Source organism: Gavia stellata, chromosome 2, assembly GCF_030936135.1.
Source record: "Gavia stellata isolate bGavSte3 chromosome 2, bGavSte3.hap2, whole genome shotgun sequence".
NCBI classification, from domain to species: Eukaryota; Metazoa; Chordata; class Aves; order Gaviiformes; family Gaviidae; genus Gavia; species Gavia stellata.
Window position 1 is genome coordinate 48007874 of NC_082595.1, and position 21386 is coordinate 48029259.

Here is a 21386-nt window from a genome sequence, read left to right on the forward strand (position 1 = left end):
CACAGGAAGTTTCATATTGCAAAAATTCAACACACTGTCCCTGGACCTGCCCATTTCAGTTATTTAAAAGTGCACTCCTCAGTGGCAGTATCACAATCTATGACACAGTATGTACAGTACTCCAACAGGAGTGTAACCAGATTTGACAATGTTGAGGGTTGATATATATTTTAAGAGCTATCAAACCTTCTCCAGCGTTTTCAGCTTTGCTATCTCTTGCTCATGTTCCCATTTTCTCCCTGACTCCTACCTCTACAAGGTGAGGTGCCACCAGGCTCCAGCAGCGCATGAGATGGAGCAATGGACGGGATTTACTCCTTACAATTCTGAGCATAGCATCACCAAGTCGGAACAAATGAAGTGCACTTCTCCTGTCCTGGGTAGATTTTACTTCACCTACAATAAAGTATAAGAAAATAAATGGAAGCTAAGCAACAGCAGATCCTCCACCTCGAGATGTCTAAATAGGAATTTAAATCAGGTTAGAAATTATTAGCATTAACTTGGCGGGGGGGAGGGGGTGGTAGAGGGGAAGAAAAAAAGAAAAAAAAAATCAATGTAAAAGACAGCCTATGCCTGTGTAGGTAAAAGAACTGGAGATGGATCCAAGTTTTAAGAACCACTTATTAAACACACTTTATTTTGATTTAAGTGAACAATTTTTTTGGGAACATTTTAAGGCAAAGGCTTGGAGAAGCAGTGCAGAAGAGTTAAACAAGGACTTAAATAATTAAGACCCAAAATAGTAGTTGCAAAAACCTTTAGTGACATCTACAGGAAAGAATATAAACTGCAAATTATTTAGGTTTGGTTTGTCCTTTTGTATCTCTTATCAAGCAAAGGATACTAAGCAAAGAATGTGAGAAAACACTTTTCTGTTCCCCAGCCAGTAATACTTATTTCCTATTGAGAGGGATTCATCTTCTGTTGCTCTTGCAACATTTGGAAAGACACTTCATTCTCTCATTTAAAATATGCTGGTGCTTTTATCTCTAACGAAAGACGTAATCAGGGGGCATACCACTTTCAATATTAAAAAAAAATTATGCAATTAATTGCTCTACGCTAATTTTAATTTCATTATTACTGACTACTGTTGATTGACTACTACATACATGATATTTATTAAAAAGAAAGTGATGAATGTTGAATGTTGAGACCTGGGGACAAGAAAGAGCAAAAATGAACTCAAAGTGTCACACTGAGAAAATGACAAGTAGCACTTTAGGGAGAGGGGAAACCAATTAAATTGGAGACATATACCAGATAAAATCCATGTCTGCCACAGGACAGAACAAAGCCCGTAGGACTAATGTAAGTTTGAAAGGCACAGTACAAATTTAAGGGAAATATCTTCCTTTGGGTCCAATCCTTCTGCTCTATTTGAGACAGTGATGGAAACAATTTACAGGCTTTATACTGTAAGGTATATGCTCCACTCTGCTGGGGAAAAGCAAGCAGGACAAATCCCATTGGTTTATTTAACATTCTTCAGTTGTGTGCTTTGTTTGCTATGACGCATTTTCTGAGCACTTCTGAGATTATCCCACTGTCAAACATCTAAGCTAAATCCGCTATCCTAGGTCTGCATCCACCCGAGTTTCCTCACTGGATTGGGCTCCAAAATGGAGCTGTGATTAAATATCTGTGGATAATTAACATCCCCTAAGTCCAAGAACCAAATGAATGTCCTCTTAAGCATTTCATAGCAGGTGGGGATGTAGTTCCTGTCCAAAAAAAGCACTCAACCTTTTCTAAAGACTGGATTGCTCCTACAGAAAAATCTTACTAGAGTAAATACTGTGTTTTATTTATACCTTGAAATTTCAATTGGAAAAATTAAAACTGTAAGAATACAAAGCAAGTCCTGTAAGCAGTACAGTTGTATATGAAACACAGAACTCTGTAAGGGATCTTCAGGCAATTTACCTGGCATTGCTAGAGAGTAATCAACTGTATCTGTGACCGAATGGAAAAGCTGTGCCTGAGAAGCCTTCTTGAGCTGGTAAAGGAAGCCTGCCAGTGCTATCAAGTTTAACTTGTCAGCAGCATCTTCAAAAAGCCTGTGAGTAAAAGAACAGAATCTAATTGAAAAATTCATGAGATGCAGACTTAAATGTGTATGTAAGAGGAAAACCCTTATCTGTACGTGGCTGCTATGTGTTGCCTTTGGTGACACATAGGGTTATTGAAAGCTTTTTCATTTACACAGTGCTACAGAAAGACTTTGATCCTGAAGCTTTATTAATTGGAGGGTGGAAGGTAAAGTGCTGTAGGACCAACGAGAACCCTTCCAAAGTTCAAATGCAGTACTAAAACAAAAAGTCACTTTTTCAAGGAATTGACGCTTCCCCATTACTGTATCATAATGCTATAAGCAGTTCATGAAGCAGTAATCAAAAAAACCAGTGAGAACGTGCCCAGTCCTCACAACATAAATCATCATAGCTTCACTGACTTTAGAGTTACACCAGTTTGCTCTATCTGAAGTTACAGCCCCTTACATGAAAAACAAATTAATTCAATTCTTAGACCTAAAGTTGCTGTACCTGAATTTCTTTTTAGGAATATAAACAAGAGTTGTTATTTTCAGCTGCAATGAGCTCTTAAGATTTAAGAGTTAAAATCTATACCCTTAAAGCCGTAAACTTATACTTACATAGGAGGTTCCACAGAGATCACAGTGAAATTTCACATGGTGCAACCACAAGTTGACACAAATACGATTTTCTGACATTGCTTTTCATGAAAAACTTTCTGTAGTCCTCGGAAACTGAGGATTAAGTCCTAATAACGTCCACACTGAAGTAGCAGTGCAGAAATCAAACCTGTATCTTTAAAATTGCAGTACTGCTATTCTCTAATCTTTGGAACCAAGTTGTATTGTGAGCTTCCTGAATAAAAAGTACTTTCTATTCACAGAGTCAAACTCCTGCAAGTAGTGTCAGTATGCATTACTTTTTCCTCTGAATTTAAAAATAACGTCCTCCTATGGGTGGATATCAAGAATGCAAAATGTCAGCTGGAGAAAAAAGGGTATTAGAAGCATGAAACCCAGGAAATTTCCAACTCTAGCCTGGGCTGCTGGAAGAATAGCAGAAATAGTGAAAAAGTCTGCAACATACCAGTCTGCAGACCATGTTATAGGGATATTTAACCTAGCCATTCTGTGACCATGCTTGGTGGCCCTTCTTCCTCCAGACATGTTGGGGCAGGCTGACAAGCTGTCCACACAGTCCTGACAGAAGCAACTGCTTTCTAACTGACACTGGTCTTGTCACTCAGTCCCCTCCTGTCAGGACAAGACACCCACTTATTTGCCTGCTTTAATGAACACAACAGATAAATTTACATGCAAACAATAAATCCACCACTCTCAGGATGCATTTGATTTACTTGGCGTATTCACTGTTGTGCAGACATACTCTGCTCAGTACCTGCAGGGCAGGTACTGCACAGATGCAGAAAACCAGGTCTTTTAGGAGCTGCTGGTTGTGACACTCACACAGCTCTCTTCTGAAACTCAGCTGAAGCAAGTGGCTGCAACAGACAAAGATCAGACCTCACAGCACCACAGAAAGGTCCATTTTTGTTCTGTTTTGGGAACAGGGATTCTGGTTCTTGACACCGCTGCTTTTACCTGTCAGCTTGTGTGGAGAGCGTGAGGACAGCCTTGGCAGCACCAGTCCCACACAGCAGGCTTCCTCCACGGAAGTCGAAAGCTCTGCCCTTACTGCTCTCCTTGATGAGTTCCTGGATAGAAACCGGCTGAATGACAGGATTGCGGCTGAGGGTGGTCTCCTGCTCAGGTGTCAGTGCCAGGGGAGACTCTCCAGGCTCAGAGTCCAGGTGCAGTGCTCCAGTTGCCTGCTGTGACTGGGTGATGGTAAGGGAGGGCTGGGAAGCACCATCACTGAAGTGGGTGTGCTCCAGTGTGCTGATGTACTCGCACACCCTGAGAACAAACAGGAGAAGCAGAAGATGAATAAAACCCGCAAAACAACAACTCCTCCTCCCCTTAATCACAGGGCTTACTGAAGAAATGCTTGGGTCTGTACTCCAGAGGTGAGTCAGAAGGATAGTGTTAAATACAGCTCTCTGCTGCCTCACAGCCCCATCACTGTGAGAAGCCAGCTTACATGGAAACCCGCTGCCAATTCACAGGGACCGATTTCTACACCTGAACCAGATACAATGCACAGGACATTTTCCTCATACCATAAACAGATGATGTCTAAATCTCAGACTACACATACGTAACCTGTCTTCTTATATCCTTTGGCCACCCATGTACCTAAATGGCAAATAGTTTAGTGGAGGTGCCTGAAAAGCCCATTTAGATTCCTGGGTCTGCCACAGTCTTCTAGCAACTTTGAAGTTTCTAAGTGTTGATTGTGTCTCTGAACAGCGATGGTAAACAGCAGTCTTCTCTCTTACAGATACTGGCAGCTAAATCACTCTGACACTGTTTACGTGCCCTGGGAGTGTCCTATATAAAGTCCTTTTTCTCAGTCTGTTACTTTCAGGAAACAGTATAAATTCTGTCTCTTTTGGGAAGTACCTGAACACATGAGGCCAACAGTCCTGATTGTGGCTTCCCATCTCCAGGCCCACGTTAAGGACTGCATCCATACACAAAACATGAGCAGTGTGCAGGCAGACTCCCTGCATCTTCCCCATCTGCTCCAGTTTCTGCTCCACTTTCTGTTTCACTGCAGCATGAAAAATAAAAAAAAAACCAACCAAACATTACCTTCTCCAGCTTCTAAACAAACACTTGTTTGTACATAGGGTGATGGCAAAGGTATACAGTCTGAAAACTGTAAAAGAACATGGATTTTAGACAAAAAACAAATCAGAGAAACCCATTTCCTCCTCATAAACATAAGGCAGTTTTAAAATTAAAATCGTTTTTGATTGATTTTATATGCATGAAAAAAATTAATGCAAGATTGACACCCTCCACCCCCAAATTCACATCTTGTTGCCCACAGAACAGATGTAGATTGCCAGTGATATTACATGCTTCTCTTTGGAGCTGGCTGGATTTATATTTATTTTTATAAAAATCTCCTTTGCTACACATAAAAAGGGTTTGTGGATTTCACATCTATTTCCATGCAAAAGTTTCACCAAAGAGCTTTTGATAATGGATACTCTTGTCAAAGCAAAACTCATCCTGATCTGAACTACAAGCATTTGGACCTCGTACTTTTTCATGAGAATCTCTGAAAAGCTTAGTTTTCATGTTGCGTTAGAATGGAAACTAATTTTGAAGCTTTGCAAGTTTTCATAAAACAGATCTGTTGGCCTTGGGCCACTGCTACTGCCTCTTCTTTGCCTCAGTGTGGCCTGGCCAACTCGCTTAAGTCATATCTAGCAGAGTGGTCAAAAGCTAGTTTGTGCTCAGGCCTATTCAGGTTTGGTTTCTCTACTGAGGCACCAACTTTAAGTGCCAAGCGTCATTTGTGCAGCACGATGTTTTGTTATGGGCTTCTTGCCATTAGAAATCAGATGTCATCAGACACATTTTATGTGCTTTTCCAAACAGCCACTGAAGATAACAATTGACTTCACTGACTTCCGCACGGTTTGAAGTAGTGGTATAGAGATGCAGAACTTTTTATATGTTATACATATATTTTTTTTTTTATTCCAGCTTCATTTAACATGACTTAGAAACAATTTTACATATCTGATGATGATAAAAGACAATCAAGGACATATACACAAGACAGGGAGAGGGATGTAAACTCAGCTTTTATCACCACACTTTAAAAAAATATTGTTTCTCTGGTTATACTAGTATCACGAGGCTTAAAAAGCATACATTTCAAAAATGCTGTTGGCTTATCTGTTGTTCAACTGATTTCAGTTCCATGTAAAATATAATTAGTGTGACATAATTTTAAGAACCTAGGACAGCAGGACGTGTATTGAAACCTCTAGACATACATCCCATATGCTTACAAGCAAGTGGTGCACAGTAGTGGCATTCCCCTCTGTCCTTCTTCTGTGTGTAGCAAAGTACCATCCAGTTGCATCTCTGCAGGCAATATGAGATAAGGCAGATAATTTAATCACATAGTTACCTTGAGCTATAGTATCACTGGGCTCTTGGATTTCTTTTTCCTCTTTCTCTTCTTGGACACAGGAGGCAGCAGCCATTTGGGCAAGAGCAGATGCACAGTTAGCAGCAACTCCTGTAAAGCAACAACACAATTACTGTTTAACCAGAAGTTCTTCCCCAACCTCATGTAATCTCAACACCAGGTTGCGTCAAGGAAAGATGACAGGATACGTCTATGCTTTAGGGCAGGTCGGCTCTATGGGGAGTCCTACAGTCCAGGTTCCTATCCAAGATCGGAACAGGATGCTGCTTTCTTCTATCTGAAATTCTTTCAAGGAAAGCTACCATCCTATTTTATGAGTCTGCCAGGATGCCCCACACGCAGCAGTACCTAGAGCACAGCTCAGCCGGGCTGCCCTTCTCAGTCCATCCAGGCTCAGGCATATGGAGTCCTTCTCCTTTTGGTTCTGCTCCTTGGCTCCTTCTGCTCCCAAGATGAAGGCCAGCCCCTTGGAGCTGCCTGCCATGCGGCCAGTCAGTGGTGTGGACAAAGTGTCAATCAAGTTCTTCCAACAGCCAATTAAAAGGTATCGGGCAAAAGCAACTCCTGGAGTGAGAAATGCATTACTATCACTACTGGAAAATACAGTAAAAAAACCCAAACAGCAGCTTCATCACCAATGGTAAAAAAAAAAAAAAAAAAATCAAGTCATATTTGTCCTCTGTATTCTGGACTACCAATTCATGTGAGGGCGTACTGACATACTTCCCTCAACCCTTAAACTGTTGTTCTAAAACACAATTTACCTGAATAAGTTTATGGTATATAACAACTCACTGCTGGTAGATACCCTTGTGCTTATAATACAGTCTTAATACCTGCAACAACAGAATCATCTGTCTTCCGGTTTTGGGAAAGAGGAGATTGAGCTGATGCAGATGCCATCAACTGGCCACCAATTGCACTGCTTCCCAAGCCGTCAATGTCTGCCAGAACATTAAAAAACATCAGATTACTATTCGACACACAGATGGTATAAGGAAAGCAACTCCTACTGGCTCCTTGTTCAAGCAAGTACTAGCGCTTCTGACTTCTCAGGTATGCTTTTTAGTTGCTTTTTTCTGGCAGCCTTCTGAAACCTTGGCATAAACATGAGCTGTGGCACCTTATGCTTTGCCCAGTATAACCAGTGTTTTCTTGAAGAGGGGAAATACCCCACTCCCGAAGTTACACAGTCAACAGAGCTCTCGGCAAAGATTTCACTTACAGTTCAGAACTTTCTGCACCCTTAAAACTCCACAATTCTTAGTGTATCCTTTCAAATCTTGCTAAATCCTGTATCTGGATGTTCCCAGACTTCAGTCTGAGTCCTCAAGACACACTGGGATCCTATGTCATAAGTGCAATTTTTAGTAGACCTACACGGGTTTGATCTCAACAAACGAAATACAACTCTTTCTCCAACACAATGGAAGACCAACTTCTCACAGAGAGTTTAACATTAGGGATGTCAGGCTGATTTCCCTTCTAGCAGCCCCTGTCTATCTGTCTCTTCTCCACATAATTCATGGCGATTGTTTTTCCAGAGGGTTTCTTTCAGCTTCCCAGCTGACTATTTATCACTCAATAGTTAAAAGCAACACTGAGCTCAAAACAATCAGCAAAAAACTTTCAGAGCAGTGCCCTTTGATTACCAGTTAAGGGCTTAGCTGAAGCCAGTGTTCTCCCTGAATACAGTTTTAATTACCTTTTTGTAATAATACAGTATACACATTCAAGCAGACAGTGCATTTTATATCAATACAACACCATAGACATCCTGCTGCCTTTCAGCTGATACCATTTGACTTTTTTTCCCCTCAAAGGAAGCTAAGGATTGTTTTTAAGCATTTATTAGAGGTGTGCCAGGTTTTCAACTTCTCTCTCTAGCACCATTTGGCATATCCCTGGCATAGCACAAAGCTGAACCAAGGGGAGCCCAATGTATGGAAGGCTTCCAGGATCAGACTTTCCTGTTTATATTTGTACTGCACCACAGGCACACAGACATGGCTTTTCTATGACATCAAGAAAACAGCAGCCTTACTGCTTATCATTAACAGGTACCAAGTCTACCAAAACTGAAGCTGACAGAATTAAGATAGTTTTTGGTTCAGCGAAAAAAAACGACACTCCCTGTGTCCAGGAACAGTTTGTTTTTAAACCCATGCTTCAAAAGCTTTCTGTCCGATCCAGAACAACTACTTAGGTACCTGCCACTCTGCTGGTAATCTAGTGAAACACCACGTGTTGCATGATGACACACTGTTGTGTACGTAATGCAATGAAGCAGCTAGACGTGTTTGGAAGTTAGCCTTGTCACCATAACATAGTACTGACCAGTCAACATGGTGATAAGTGGAAGGCTGTGCTCTTCAGGGCTTCCCCAGTATCCAGCTTCCCCCAGCATGTTCCTTTCTAGTACCTGGTGGTACAGTTCTTCAACCCAGGCCTGGGAAAATACCATCAACACTCCACTGGACTGAACCTGCTTCATGAACTCCTTCTGCAAAGAACCATAAAAGCCAGATGTAAGATAACAGTAAGCCCTACAGCATGAACCTCAGCCACTCGATCCATTCCTGAGTGTAAGAGAACACAGGAATAGAAATGAAGTTATGCAAAAATAAGAATTATCCGAGGATTGCAGTGTCTCTCTATGGTGGAGAATGACACGAACAAGGAGCTTTCCCTTCTTTTATTGCAGTTCATGAAAGATGTAAATCATAATGACAGTTCTTGCACAGTGACAATGGGACATGCTGATCTCTCACTATTTCCACAAGGTATGGGGAGGATCTCAATTGCAATAAAAAGAAGTTGTGGTACCTAACGCTGCCTGTCCAGCAATCAGGCCTTTCTGCATTGAACAGTCACCACAGATGAACTGGGGTCCAATGAGATATCCGAACTATTTTCAACAATACTTAGGTCATGCTCAGGCCTGTTGTGCACAGGACTGCCCCTAGAGAAGGTTCTGAGTCACAGATTTGCTCTCGTGGCTGCTGAAGACCATACCAGAACCGATGACGATGTTAAAACCCAATTGTTTTTGAGATCTTCTAGAAAATAAATGGGAAGCTCAGCCATAATGGTACATTTTGACAGAATTGTTTTGGTTTCATTTTTTTGTTCCATATATCACCAATTTTTTTTACTTCTAGGAAGACTTTAAAATGACCTATCTTGGGCAACTTAGTTGAAAAGCATAGATTCAAGTTTTGTAACTCTTGCAGCCTTCAAAACAATTTTTAAAAAGCCCAAGAAGCTGAGGAATCCCAGGTGCCACAAAATTATCAGTTCATATTACTAAAACCTAATTATTTTTCACTCTAACTTCTCATGTCTTCATCTGCGTAAATGCAAATCAAGTATTAAGCAAGAACTTTGTCATTATGCCCAAAAGTAGTTGCAAGATGAAGGTATGTCCCTTGATAACATGCATGAACAATACCTGCTGTATCGCATGATGCTAATGAAGATCTGTTCTGAAGATAGAGTATCCATCAAAATGACTGCTACTTTAATGGTAATCAGTAAGCAGCATTCACTCCTCCCCGAATTACAGAGAAGCTATGTAATTCAGATGCATGACATTTATTATCATGCAAGACTCATAAGCAGCTTGGAGAACACTTCATTTACAATTATTATTTCTCCACTTAGCAAGCAGCCTGAAGGCTTTACGTGTGGGCTGTTTTATGCGAAAGGAAGCAAAACAAGTTTTCTTTTTTTAACAGTTTTCCCACATTCCCCAACTCACCAGCAATACAGGGGCTTGGGCAGGCTTCTTCCTGTAGTAATCCGAGTTGGCCAATTTTAGATTGAGCAGCAGAGTGTAATGTGAGACCATGTAGAGACTGTCTGCATTCATCAGAGTCTGGAAGTTGAAATTTAGGTTTCCCTCAAATCCTGGTGAGTGCATGATACCTAACAAAAACACCATGTGAGCTCTCACATTTTACACAGATTTTGCCTGGAAAAAAAAAATCAGAAGCCAACCCTAGCATTTCAGCAGCAACAGATTGCTTGAATAGTTAGTGAATCATCAGTAGAAATGACTCTACTAGATGTACTAGAATAGGGAATAGAAAAATAAGTAGTCCATCTAGAATGCAGTGCTGAAAGGCAAACTGAACGCTCCAGTCGCAGTCCAGCAAAGCAACATGCTGAATTTTAAATACACAAGGAGCACCAGCATTCATCAGGATGACTGCCAGGTACAAAGCAAAGGGCAAGATACATCCGCAATGCTAACTGGAAAGGTGAGATGGGAAGGGGCAGAGGCAAAGCCTGTGTACTTACAGGAAACTGAGCATACATTGCACCAAATGGTCCTAATGAGGGACGCTGCCCTTTTAACCCCCCTCCAGTAAATCTGTCCTGGCTAAGTGAGTTGTTGGATGGGGACTGGAGTGCTCGGCACCTTGCAATATCAGGCTGTAGCCATCATTCTCTCCATGGCCTAGAGGTATGTGGACAAATACTTGGGGCCAAGCTGGCTGGAACTTGTTACAACTCCAAGCCCCGTTTAGTTCATACAAGACCTGCTTTCTAGATAGCTGTGCACTTGCAGCTCCATCAGACCCATAAGCCACCCATAAGCGCTCAGTACTCCTGAAAACACTGTTTGTATGAAACGACACCCTACAACTATGCCCAGTGGCACAATTCCTTCTTCCCAGGTAGGATGGACAGCACATACATTTTTCTCTGAGTTAGCTGACCTACTGGTAGAAAAACATATATCAAGTATGAGCAATACCTAATCGAATCCCTGTAATCTGTAGTTCAAGCTGTGAAAAAAACCTGAAATATTTGACCCCCCCACATAACCCACAATATTTCATGGTTCTCACATCAACTGTGAAATCCATTCTTATAATGTCAATTAGGGATAAGCCTGATCCTAGAGGAATGTTTGAAATGAAACAAAACAACAGCTTCCAAGGTTAGTTACATGATGAAGCAAAGCTGTGTCATTTGTTAATTGCTGCAGTGGTTTACTATGAATATATTCCTCCCACCATAAAGCTCATGCCTCTTCTTAGACAAAATACAACAAACCATTAACATTAAAAAAAAAAATCCACACACAGAAAAGAAGCAAATGTTTTTCTTGCCTCGTGAGGGTTTGAAAGCTCTGTGCTGCTGCCTTCTTGGACTTTCCACTGTCGTCACTTTGGGGGCGTGGATAAGGTGAGTAACTGTTTGAGGGCGGATTTAGAAAGAGAGTAACTGTTCCAGGGTGGGTCTAAAAAATGAATAGCTGTTCAAGGGAGCAACCTTTGTGGAAGAGGGGTGATAGGGCTGGCCACACACCATACCCACACAGGTTGCCATATGCTTGAGGCAGATTTCTCGTGGTGAATGTTAACAGAGAATCTTTACCTAATACCAAAACTGCAACCATGTGCTTGAAAGTAGCCTGTGAGCAGCTCCACTGACTCCTTCATCACTGAAGGCAAAGATGCATCTTAACACTTTGTTGGATGGAGGATCATGATATTGATGTAACTAAAATATATTGATTTGATGCCTTATCTCTCTTAAATATGTATCTTGGGGACTAAAATCTGCTAGAGTAATAAAAACCTCAAGGCAGAGAAGTATGTAAAAAAAAAAAAGCCCACTTTATTTTGCGTTAAAATATTTTAAAAATTGTGCAACTTCCTATATAAGACTACAATTAAAAAGAAAGGTGTGTAACTGCACACAAAAGTGGCTACTACATACTGGGTATATATTTGAGCACCCAAAAGTGTTTGGGAAAAACGTGGTCCCTAATTTCCTCTAAAATATGGGGAAATAAAAACTGCATTTGAGAGATGCTCAGATCTCAAAAGCAGAAGATTAGCTGATGTGTAAACTTGCAATGATGCTTAACAACCTAAAAACCTTGCTGCTAAAAGCTATGGAATCAAAACTGAAGAGAGGTGCTAAAAATGTTTGCTATAATTATTCACACAATGGCACACAATTTTTAGAATTAATGCATTGACACTGCAGTTCATGAGAATAGTTATGTCCGAATTAAGAGAACTTTAATTATAAAATACTGCCAGCTATAATAAACAATGAGGTTAGCACACTGTCTTAACAGAGACAATAGTTCATTTAAATTGGCCAGGTAAAAGGAGGTCTTGAAAAAATGCAAAGTAATGTTTTGTGCAAGTCAAGATAATATTGAGAATTTTTAGATAATTCGGTATTTTTTAAGATAGACATCACATATAAGGAATTTTTTGGCAGTTTTTATCTAGCAACAAGGAGGAACTTTCTGAGGAGAGATTAAAACTGTAGATTAGAAAGGCTTTTAACCAACTGACTTCCAAATCTTAATTTCACTATAACTGTGCTTAGCTGACCTCACTTTTTCAATGTTTGTACTTCCATGCCAGTGCCTCAAATTCCTACCTCCTTTCATTGCTTTTCAGTCCTACAAAACCACAATAATGTTACAATACTATTTAAGGACCTAGCTTGTAGGAAAGACTACTAAATTGTAGCTAGTGTATTTTCCCCCCAAAGTGTAAGAAAAATTGATGAATGAAACAAAACAGTTAAATAGGGGCTCTCAGAAACACAAATATACTGTTTCTGTACTGGCTGGTCTCAGAACTGCACCTGTCTCTTTTCTCAACTCGAATCTTAACCAATACTCAAATGTCCTAATGTATTCTTCAGGAATTATACATGAACGGATGTTGTACATATAAGGAGTAGGACCAGTTCCCTTAACTTCATCACCTAATTTGTGCCCTGAATTGTTGGTGCTAACGAAGGAGTCCTGAAATAAGGACTCAAAAGTTGCCTATAGATGCTGACCAGACTGGTGTCTCAGAAGGTCTCCCAGGGGAGTTCCCACCCCCAGACATGTGTTTCAACTTTAGTAAGACTCTCTCTACAGGTCTTCAAACTTATGCCTCTCTCACCTACACAGGAACACAAGTCCTTACCTCAGGAGACTGATGGACTTTTCCTTAAGATCTGAGGTACAAGTTAAGAGACTGTTTCAGCTGGACTAGGTCCCATTCTAGGGAATCAACAGATATTCTTCCATCTTTCTCACTGTATTAGTGATACTGAATGATGACAAAAGCGAAGTTTAGCCTTAAAATCTGTAAGTCTGCTAGGTCTACCTCTTCCAAAGCTTTAAAAAGTTCTAAAGGGATTTGACAGACAAAAGAGAAAAGAAGTAGTATATTCATTCATGCATGAGGGAACAGGCACGCGGAAGTTTGAGCTAGAGTTCTAGTCCTGGTCTTTTGGCATAACCTCAAGATCACTCGTTTTCAGGAAAAATAAATCCCTGGTGACAGAAAGGATGCTTTTGAGCACCTCAATTAGGAATGTAATTAATATTAGTGTCCCCTTTAAGAGATGTCCTTTCTGTGATATAACATGGCCAATGTTTCTTAAGAATGTCATCTACCACCTTCCTGAATTAGGGCTTATTTGGGCAGCATTTAAACAGGGTATCAGGAATATCAGCTTATTTGTGTGGTGTTAACACATTCACCCAACTTCATATCTAAATTATGCTGTATGATGATGGCTATATGATGATGGGAGGCATCCCTTCTGATTCTGTATGAGTTTTATGTGTGTGAGAGAGCACAAATGAATGAAGCAATGATTAGGACAGGAACAATAGGAAAAGCAATTGTGGTGAATTAAAGTTAAAGAAACAGAGAAATATATTTTAACAAACATTTCCACTTTGGCCACTGTCAGGAAAAGGAAACCCTTCTAAAAAAATATATATATTTATACATATTTAAAATATACTATCAACAGGACAAACTAGCCTTTGCATGGCATTTTTTTTTTGATTGATCAACTCAGGATCCCAAAGATTCTAACCTTGAAAAAGCTGCAAGTATTTAATATCTTAAAAGGTAAGATCTTCAAATTTTTTTCACTCGGTCTAGGCTTTGAGCTTTGGATTTCCTGTCATGATAGACAGCAGTATTAAAAAAACCAAAAAAGAGTGAAGGAGAGTCACTCCTCTTATTCTTTCAAGAGCTTACTGTTGTGGAATTTTTATCACCTTCTTTGCAGGGCTTGGCATTACTAATAATAATGCAGCGATGTACTAAGCTACTTAAATCTCTTTCAAAACAGGGGATGGTCCTCCCCACACCCCCAGTCTTCATGCTAAGGGGCAACCCCAACCTTTCTTTAATGACAGCACGTGCAAATCTTCTCAACAGATCTTCACAAACCTGTGAAGATGTATCTTACTACAGAAAATTTGATTACTCTTTTGACCGAGGACGTAATCCAGAGACTGTTAAGAGTCAATGGATTGACCTCCCTTTGAATCAGTGCCTGCCTATTAAATTTGCTTTGCCCTAAATGAACTGTGCTGCTGTGGAGGAATGTGCTTTGTGGTGTTGGCTGATGGTTGGACTTGATGATCTTACAGGTCTTTTCCAACCGTAGTGATTCTGTGATTTGTAAAGCACAAACCTCCTTACTCTTGATACGTTCTCTGCAGATGAAAACCTACAAGAGAATCTGTTTACGGTGCTGTACAATGTACATGCTAGTTAGACAGTAAATATTTGCTTGCAAACCTGAGCAGAAAGTTGAAGAGAAGCTCTGCAGTGCTCCATCCACCTCCTCTATGCTGGGGAGAGCTATAAGCCGAGGAAGAAGAGCTTCAAGTGATTGGATAAAGAGCCGTGCACTGTGCTGGTCTGCTTCTTGGTTTTTCAGCAATTTCAGAGAGAGAGCAGCAGTACGTAAGGACCTGTGACCTGGACAATCCCGTGGTGTCTGCTCCTCATCAGCCAGGGAGCAATTGTCAGAGCCTATGTCTGAGACATCTGACCTACCAGAGTCCTTCTCTGCTGCCATGGAATACTGATCGCATGAATCAAACTCAGTCCTAGAAAGGTCCTGGTCATCTACACTGAAGTTACTTTCACTGTATCTGGATCCATAGGACCGGGTCTTGCAATCAACTGACAAGAAGTTAGTTATATCTGGATAGACTATGGTGTGGCTTCTCTGAACAACATCTGGCTGGTCGATGGTTTCTGACTCTGGTTCTCTATAATGAATCTCCTTGCTTTCGTGTCCAGCTGGAGATGGCAGTGAGTTTTTTTGACTTTCTGGATGATCCTCTGGAGTTGTCTGTCCCACATCCCCTTCCAAAGTGGTCTGACCAGTGTCTGTGGTAACGCTAATGCTAATATCAGGACTCTTCTCATTTCCTGATTCCCAGGAAGGATTTTCTGAGGACAGGATGCGCCTCTGCCACCTAAAGTCGGCATCATTGATCTCCATGGAGTCCCTGCTCATCTCGGTCCCATCCTTCAATTCTTCTAAGCGGCGGAGCAGCAGCTGGATCTGCTCTTCACTAAGACCTCTCCCTTGGCTCAGCTCATCTAATGCTCCAAGCAGGGCAAAGACACAGGACACTGAAGCATAACATGCTTCAATACCACCTTTGATGCATGCTTCTGTCATCCCGTCCATGATACTACAATTAAAACAGAGTTTATTTAAGTGATGCAGAATATATAGTGAGCACATGTCACTATCATCCAACACCATCCCTCCATAACCAGGAAAAAAAAGAAGTGAAATTATCCTGTAAGACTACTCCTGAGAAAGACAACTAGTATTAGAACAAATTATTAAGTCTCCCACGTGGACATGGCCATTCTGTAAAAGGAGTGCCAACCAGAGAAACAGTTACCGTGCATTTGTACCAGCATGCACAGCATGTTTTCCCTTATAGACAAGCACTTACACTGAAAAAACCTCAACACCCAACTGAAGCTAAATTTAAAGCCACCTGTGTCCTGAAAATGATTTTATCTACAAGACAGGATCTTTATAAGAACTGAGAATACTTCTTGCTCAATATAACAATGTTCAAATTTTCGATTACCTCCTTTGACTTCATCTTGGAAATGTACCTCTAAATAAGCACACAGTTATTTCATTGCAAGGTTAGGGACCCAAACCCAAGAATTTCCAGCTGTAAACCAACATATTTGAGTATTTTGGCGAACTCCACAAGCTAGTTATCTATGCCTTTACAAACAGGCCCAGACTGATGACAAACCAGTAAAAGCTTTTACCCCTCTTCCATTTTCACAGCTTATTTAACCAGGGAGACACCCTGACTTATATTTGGGTATGCTTCTGAAGGTACAACTGTTTAAGTGCCCTGTGTGCACAGGTTTAAGAGAAAAGAGGCTAAAGGAGGAAACAAAGCCTACAGCTTGAGAAGATCCAGATGGGACTTCCTTTTAGAAATAGACCTCTTCCTGGATTCTGACTCAGAAGAGCAGGGCCCTGCCAAATCACAAAGCCGCTGAGGACTGCCAAGTATCTGAAAGGAAAGGAAACAGAAGTTACTAGAAGATTATCTAAGCATTATTTAAACACAATAAATGAGTCATAGCTCTATGAAGCCGTGGAACCCAAGGTAGCAGTACTGTAATTTTTTACAGCAAAGGAAAACAGCACACTGACTTTCTACTTATTAAAGCTACTTTTCCTCTTTTTAAAGGCAGAAAAGCAGATAGAGGAGAGCAGAATATTCAACAAGAATCACATATAGAATGTTCTCCAGTGCTTTACAGTTTTGACTGAATATGTTTCAACTGATACTGCACACAAGACAATCTTTATGCCTAAATATAGAACAAGTATCTTGCATTATATTATATACCAAAGGGGGCCTTCCTCTTCAGTCACCCAGTTACAAAGTGATAGTTATGCAAAGATAGGCAAAGTGATTCCTTTTGACTCAACCTGCTGGGTGGCATCCTGTTAATGCCCACCATGAAATACAAGGAAAAGACTTTACAAACAAGCCCGTATTAACAAGCAGAAAGAGGCAACAGATACATCCTGAAGGAAACAACATTAGACTGAGCTTTTCCTAAAACTTTAGTTTTAAACAACAGCAAGATGACAACTGGAGGAAGACAAGTGCCAGGGTGACTGCCAGGTCAGACAACAACCTAGTGGGTGGCTGTGTGGTGTTAGGAGAGATCTTCAGGCACAGAACAGCCTAGGTATGCACAAGCTAGAACAAAAATCCTCTAAGAGGGACCACTCTTCCTACAAATTACGTAAGTTACTTTGTGTTCCACAACATTAGAAGGAAGCTGCACATGTGGAATGGAAGAGTCCATGATTTCAGCTGCTGCTCAAAGAAGTCTCATAGTGCTCCAGTTCTAGCGCTATCAAGAGGCACTGGGCAAGAGGCCAGAATGGACTGGTCTTGACACAGTGAATAAGACGTTGACAGCTTCCTTGTGGCTATTCTAATAAAGCTCAAGGAAAGTGTATTTCAAAAACCTGGCACATAATCAAAGCATATATTCACCTTAATGCCTGGAAGGCTTCACTGTGAGGATGAATGTCTCCTTTTAGTAAGAGCAGAGAGTGGGAAAAGATGCCAAAGAAGTTGAGAACTGGATCACTATGCTGTATCTCACCCAAAAGAGCAGTCATGACTCAGTGATAAGATCTGCTCCATGCAGTACCACAGCATGAACACTGATGGAGTTGCCATAGCAGCTTGCATTATGGAGACAAATATAGCTATTACGACTTTGTAAAAATGAAAATATTTGTCAGAGTGGCTTTGATGTAACAGCTGTGCTCAGAAAGGGCGATTTCAATATCCCTCGTGCTAAGGTATGGAATGGACTGGTATGCACGTATCACCAACATTTACTGTTAAATAAACATTTTGCTTTACATGCCTGGATTTGCACATGTGATTATCCTACCTCTTTCATAATTTTGATGGCTTCTACTCGGTGCTGAGGTGGTGGGTAAAGCAATATCCGGTGATAGAGAGACTGCAGCACAGGCTTCATGGATTCCACTGACCCCACCAGTCGAACCAGTTCTGCTGCAATATAATATATGGTCCGTGCAACAGGCCCACTAAGTGCAGGTGCTATGGAGGAACAACCTGAACCCCGGCCATGATCAGAGATCCCTGAGGAAGGTGAATCAGCCTCAAGGTAGATGCTGCTGTGGGCGGAGGTGATAGTTTTGTCATGGATTGGATTTCCCAGGATTACTACTAGGGCTGGACACAGCTGCTTCCTGAGAAAAACAGAAAAGCAGCAGATGGTAACTGGAAAAAAAATAATCTCATAGAAACAGACTGAAAATAGCTCACGGTTAAATGAGATACAAACTCTTGTTTTAGTGATCAGTCAACAGCATTGGTTAGATAGAATAACAAATTACGCCAGGCTTTTTTCATCTCCCAAGCATCAGCATGCTAGTACATATGGAAATACTTTTGGTTGCTTTATAAACATGGTACTGATTTTGCAAGTTCTTGTTGCTGCACAGTGCTGCCCTTCACAGGATAGCATGACTGTCTCTTTCAGTGGCTGCAACCTATCGCAAGGTAGAAATTCTACTTTTCTACTGCCAAGTGTTTCTTCTTCCATCCAACTTGGGAACTTTAAAAAAACCCGACCAAACAAAAACCAATCTATGTTAACTAGTAAGCAGCCTTAGTTGTGAACCTCTGTTTTGATGGCTTTTGAGACCATAATTAAAGCCCTCTACAGTAATTCAAAGTGTGCATTGTAACTCCTCATATGCCACTATACACTAAAAACACCATCCTTCTTTCAACAGTCTTTCTGCATGAACACTCAAGTTAAGTGATTCCACACCAGCAGATCACTATTCTGTGGAACCAGAGCCAAAACCAGCTCAGCACTTCACTCCATTAGCTGTTATTTCAGCTTTGCATTCACGCACTTGACATTTTACTTCAGTCTGCAATAGCCTAATTTAAAAAACCAAGTGCTGCATGAGAATGCAGTCCCAAACCTGGTTTTCACCCACATGCCTCAGATGTTCAAGCTGGCGCCTAGAGCAAACACCCAATGACAAGCAATGATCAGCATAAAAGGTAACACATCCTTACAGGTAGAGTTCATCTTATTTTCTCAAAATTTTTATGCAGCCCAGAACTTTCATTGTTTCTCTTAACGTGGTTGCTAAAACAGCTCAGCTTCCTGAAGTCACAGAAAGAAAAACAGTTTTTAATCAGACATCAGATAATGAATTTGAGTCTGCTTATTCCATTTCTTTCTCCAATCAGGTACACTTCAAAACATATCAATTCACTGCTTAAGAAATGTGCCTGCCTCAAAGCAGGCTTAATCACAGGTTGCAACAGCAACATATTCCCCACACAGCTTAGTCCCATTAAATGCTTCTGTATCAAACTATGGAGAACACTGTCAGAAAAACACCGAGCTAAATCTTCTCTGTCTGCTCCCTTCTTTAACTTCTGTTGAGAACTGATTACAAAGTGCCAGCCAGAGATACAGTTGTGTGCATGTAGGCAACAGCTCCTTAAAGAACAAAGACAACTGTCAGTCTGGTTCACAGCATCACCAGACAGCTAATGGTTAGTGTGTACTTATAATACTATATATTCAAAATGATGTTTGCAGTTTAAACTGTTTCATGTCTTCCTAGTGGTTTTTTTTTTTTCCCCACCTTCATCTTAAGCATGTAGCTGGAGGATGCATATTCCTTGGCAGCAATGCTGACAATGGCTTGCCCTCATGATACACAGTTACAAATACAAACACCTGTAGATTTGCAGTATAAACTGGATCATGAAAATGATGTAAATTTAAAATTAAACAGGAAGTGTTTTCTTTTAACTGAGATAATTTCATGACCTTGCTTATAGGATGGCCCTACAGTCAGTCACATAACCATGAACAAAGGGTTGGGTGAAATTCAAGGGCAGAAACTTCTGAAATGGGTTTGCCATGAAAAAGAGGATTCTGCTCTTATGTTAGAGCTCCCAGAGGCCTCAGCACAGGGTCCTTGTGCAACACTGCCAAGTGTTATCAACCTGAAGACCTCCCAGTCCAGCAGTCACTGATTTTCCTGGGACAGCAAGGGAAGTTATGGGTGCCTCTACATGTTGCATCTTTAGAACTGTGCCCAAATCAAACACTTCCATTTCAAAAATTACAGGGTAAAAGCACAAGAAACAGATCTGCCATTAACAGACACGTATATCTTTTCTTAACACAATCACCCACCAAGGTCACAGGATGGACACGGGCTGCAAGAAACTGCATATTAGTTACATTCTTGCTTTATTACTATGACTCAATTATCCATATGCTATTAAAAAAAGCACTATCGCAAACAAAAAGAGGGAAAAGGATTATTTCAGGTGCTCTGAGGTGATGATACGAGACAATTTAGAGGTAGATATGAACACTAAAGGCGTCAAGTCTTTCTAGTGAAGTGTATTAAAAAGAGGATTTCTTGGTAAAGTGGAAGCACTATTTAGCCTCAGCCCTTATACAATGCAGGTCATAAGCATTGCTGGTCACCAGCACACCATCTAACATTAATTCTGCTTATCTACCTGTATTACTGCACTGGACCAGTAAGAATCTCTACAGCACCCTCCTACAATAAGCAGAATATTTGTGTGTTTAATGCCACACACAAATCTGAACTATTGCAGAAAGCATAAGAGATTTTCTGTTCTGCACAAACACATTAGACTTCATTACACTGATAATTCACTACAGGGATTTAATGTGCTAGCTGAGCATGAGGTCCTAACCAATCTTATATGAGGCACAGAATGAACTGATAGTAGGTTAACAGCGAGCTCTGCTCACATCTGGAGATTTATTACAGGTTTGTTTGCATGGCTGGGGGGAGAATGTCCTTTTATACTTACAAACTGAGTATTTGCATGAGTCTTCAGATGTACTCACCATATTAGATCAGTGAATCCTTTGTGCTGGTGCATGCTGGGAGAGGAGCTGTTTAACATGGAGAGGATGCACTCCAAGTAAAGAAGCTGAAGTTGCCGATTGTCACTGGCAAAGAGAAAAGACGCCATTCATGTCACATTAAAATAAAGATTATTTAATTTTCTAAAATAAGTACATTAGTCCACTTGAAAATTATACTGCAATTTACAGCAGTGATTTATTTTGCTTCTTCCTATGGATTTACAATGGTGTGATCACTTTTATCATCCCATTTATTTTGTACTGATCACATGCAGCTATCTGCTACTTTTTGTAAGTAATAGAAAGAAAATAGATTTAATTAATCAAATTTCAGAGTGAGGAATTGAAACAAAATCTATGTGAAAAAAAGAGGAAGAAGAAAACAGAAATAATTATTCAAATTCAATCTAAAAACTTGAGGAGGAAGGAACCCTTAAACAGAGGAAAAGGAGACAACCAGAAGATTTTGGACTATTGGATA

General features: G+C 40.6%; 1 protein-coding gene across 1 annotated transcript in view; it reads right to left on the reverse strand.

The window, feature by feature from the left end:
- The window catches only part of ARFGEF3 (ARFGEF family member 3), a 92779-nt gene that overhangs the window by 21728 nt on the left and 49665 nt on the right, over window positions 1–21386 (reverse strand). The window contains exons 9-21 of the mRNA XM_059831388.1: window positions 20885–20989; window positions 17879–18203; window positions 16352–16464; window positions 14693–15603; window positions 9874–10040; window positions 8451–8616; window positions 6950–7057; window positions 6462–6677; window positions 6093–6203; window positions 4562–4712; window positions 3641–3955; window positions 1930–2063; window positions 251–396 (exon numbers count right to left, since the gene is read on the reverse strand). Of these exons, the coding sequence (XP_059687371.1) occupies window positions 251–396; window positions 1930–2063; window positions 3641–3955; window positions 4562–4712; window positions 6093–6203; window positions 6462–6677; window positions 6950–7057; window positions 8451–8616; window positions 9874–10040; window positions 14693–15603; window positions 16352–16464; window positions 17879–18203; window positions 20885–20989 (2968 nt within the window). The remainder of the gene's footprint in view (window positions 1–250; window positions 397–1929; window positions 2064–3640; window positions 3956–4561; window positions 4713–6092; window positions 6204–6461; window positions 6678–6949; window positions 7058–8450; window positions 8617–9873; window positions 10041–14692; window positions 15604–16351; window positions 16465–17878; window positions 18204–20884; window positions 20990–21386) is intronic.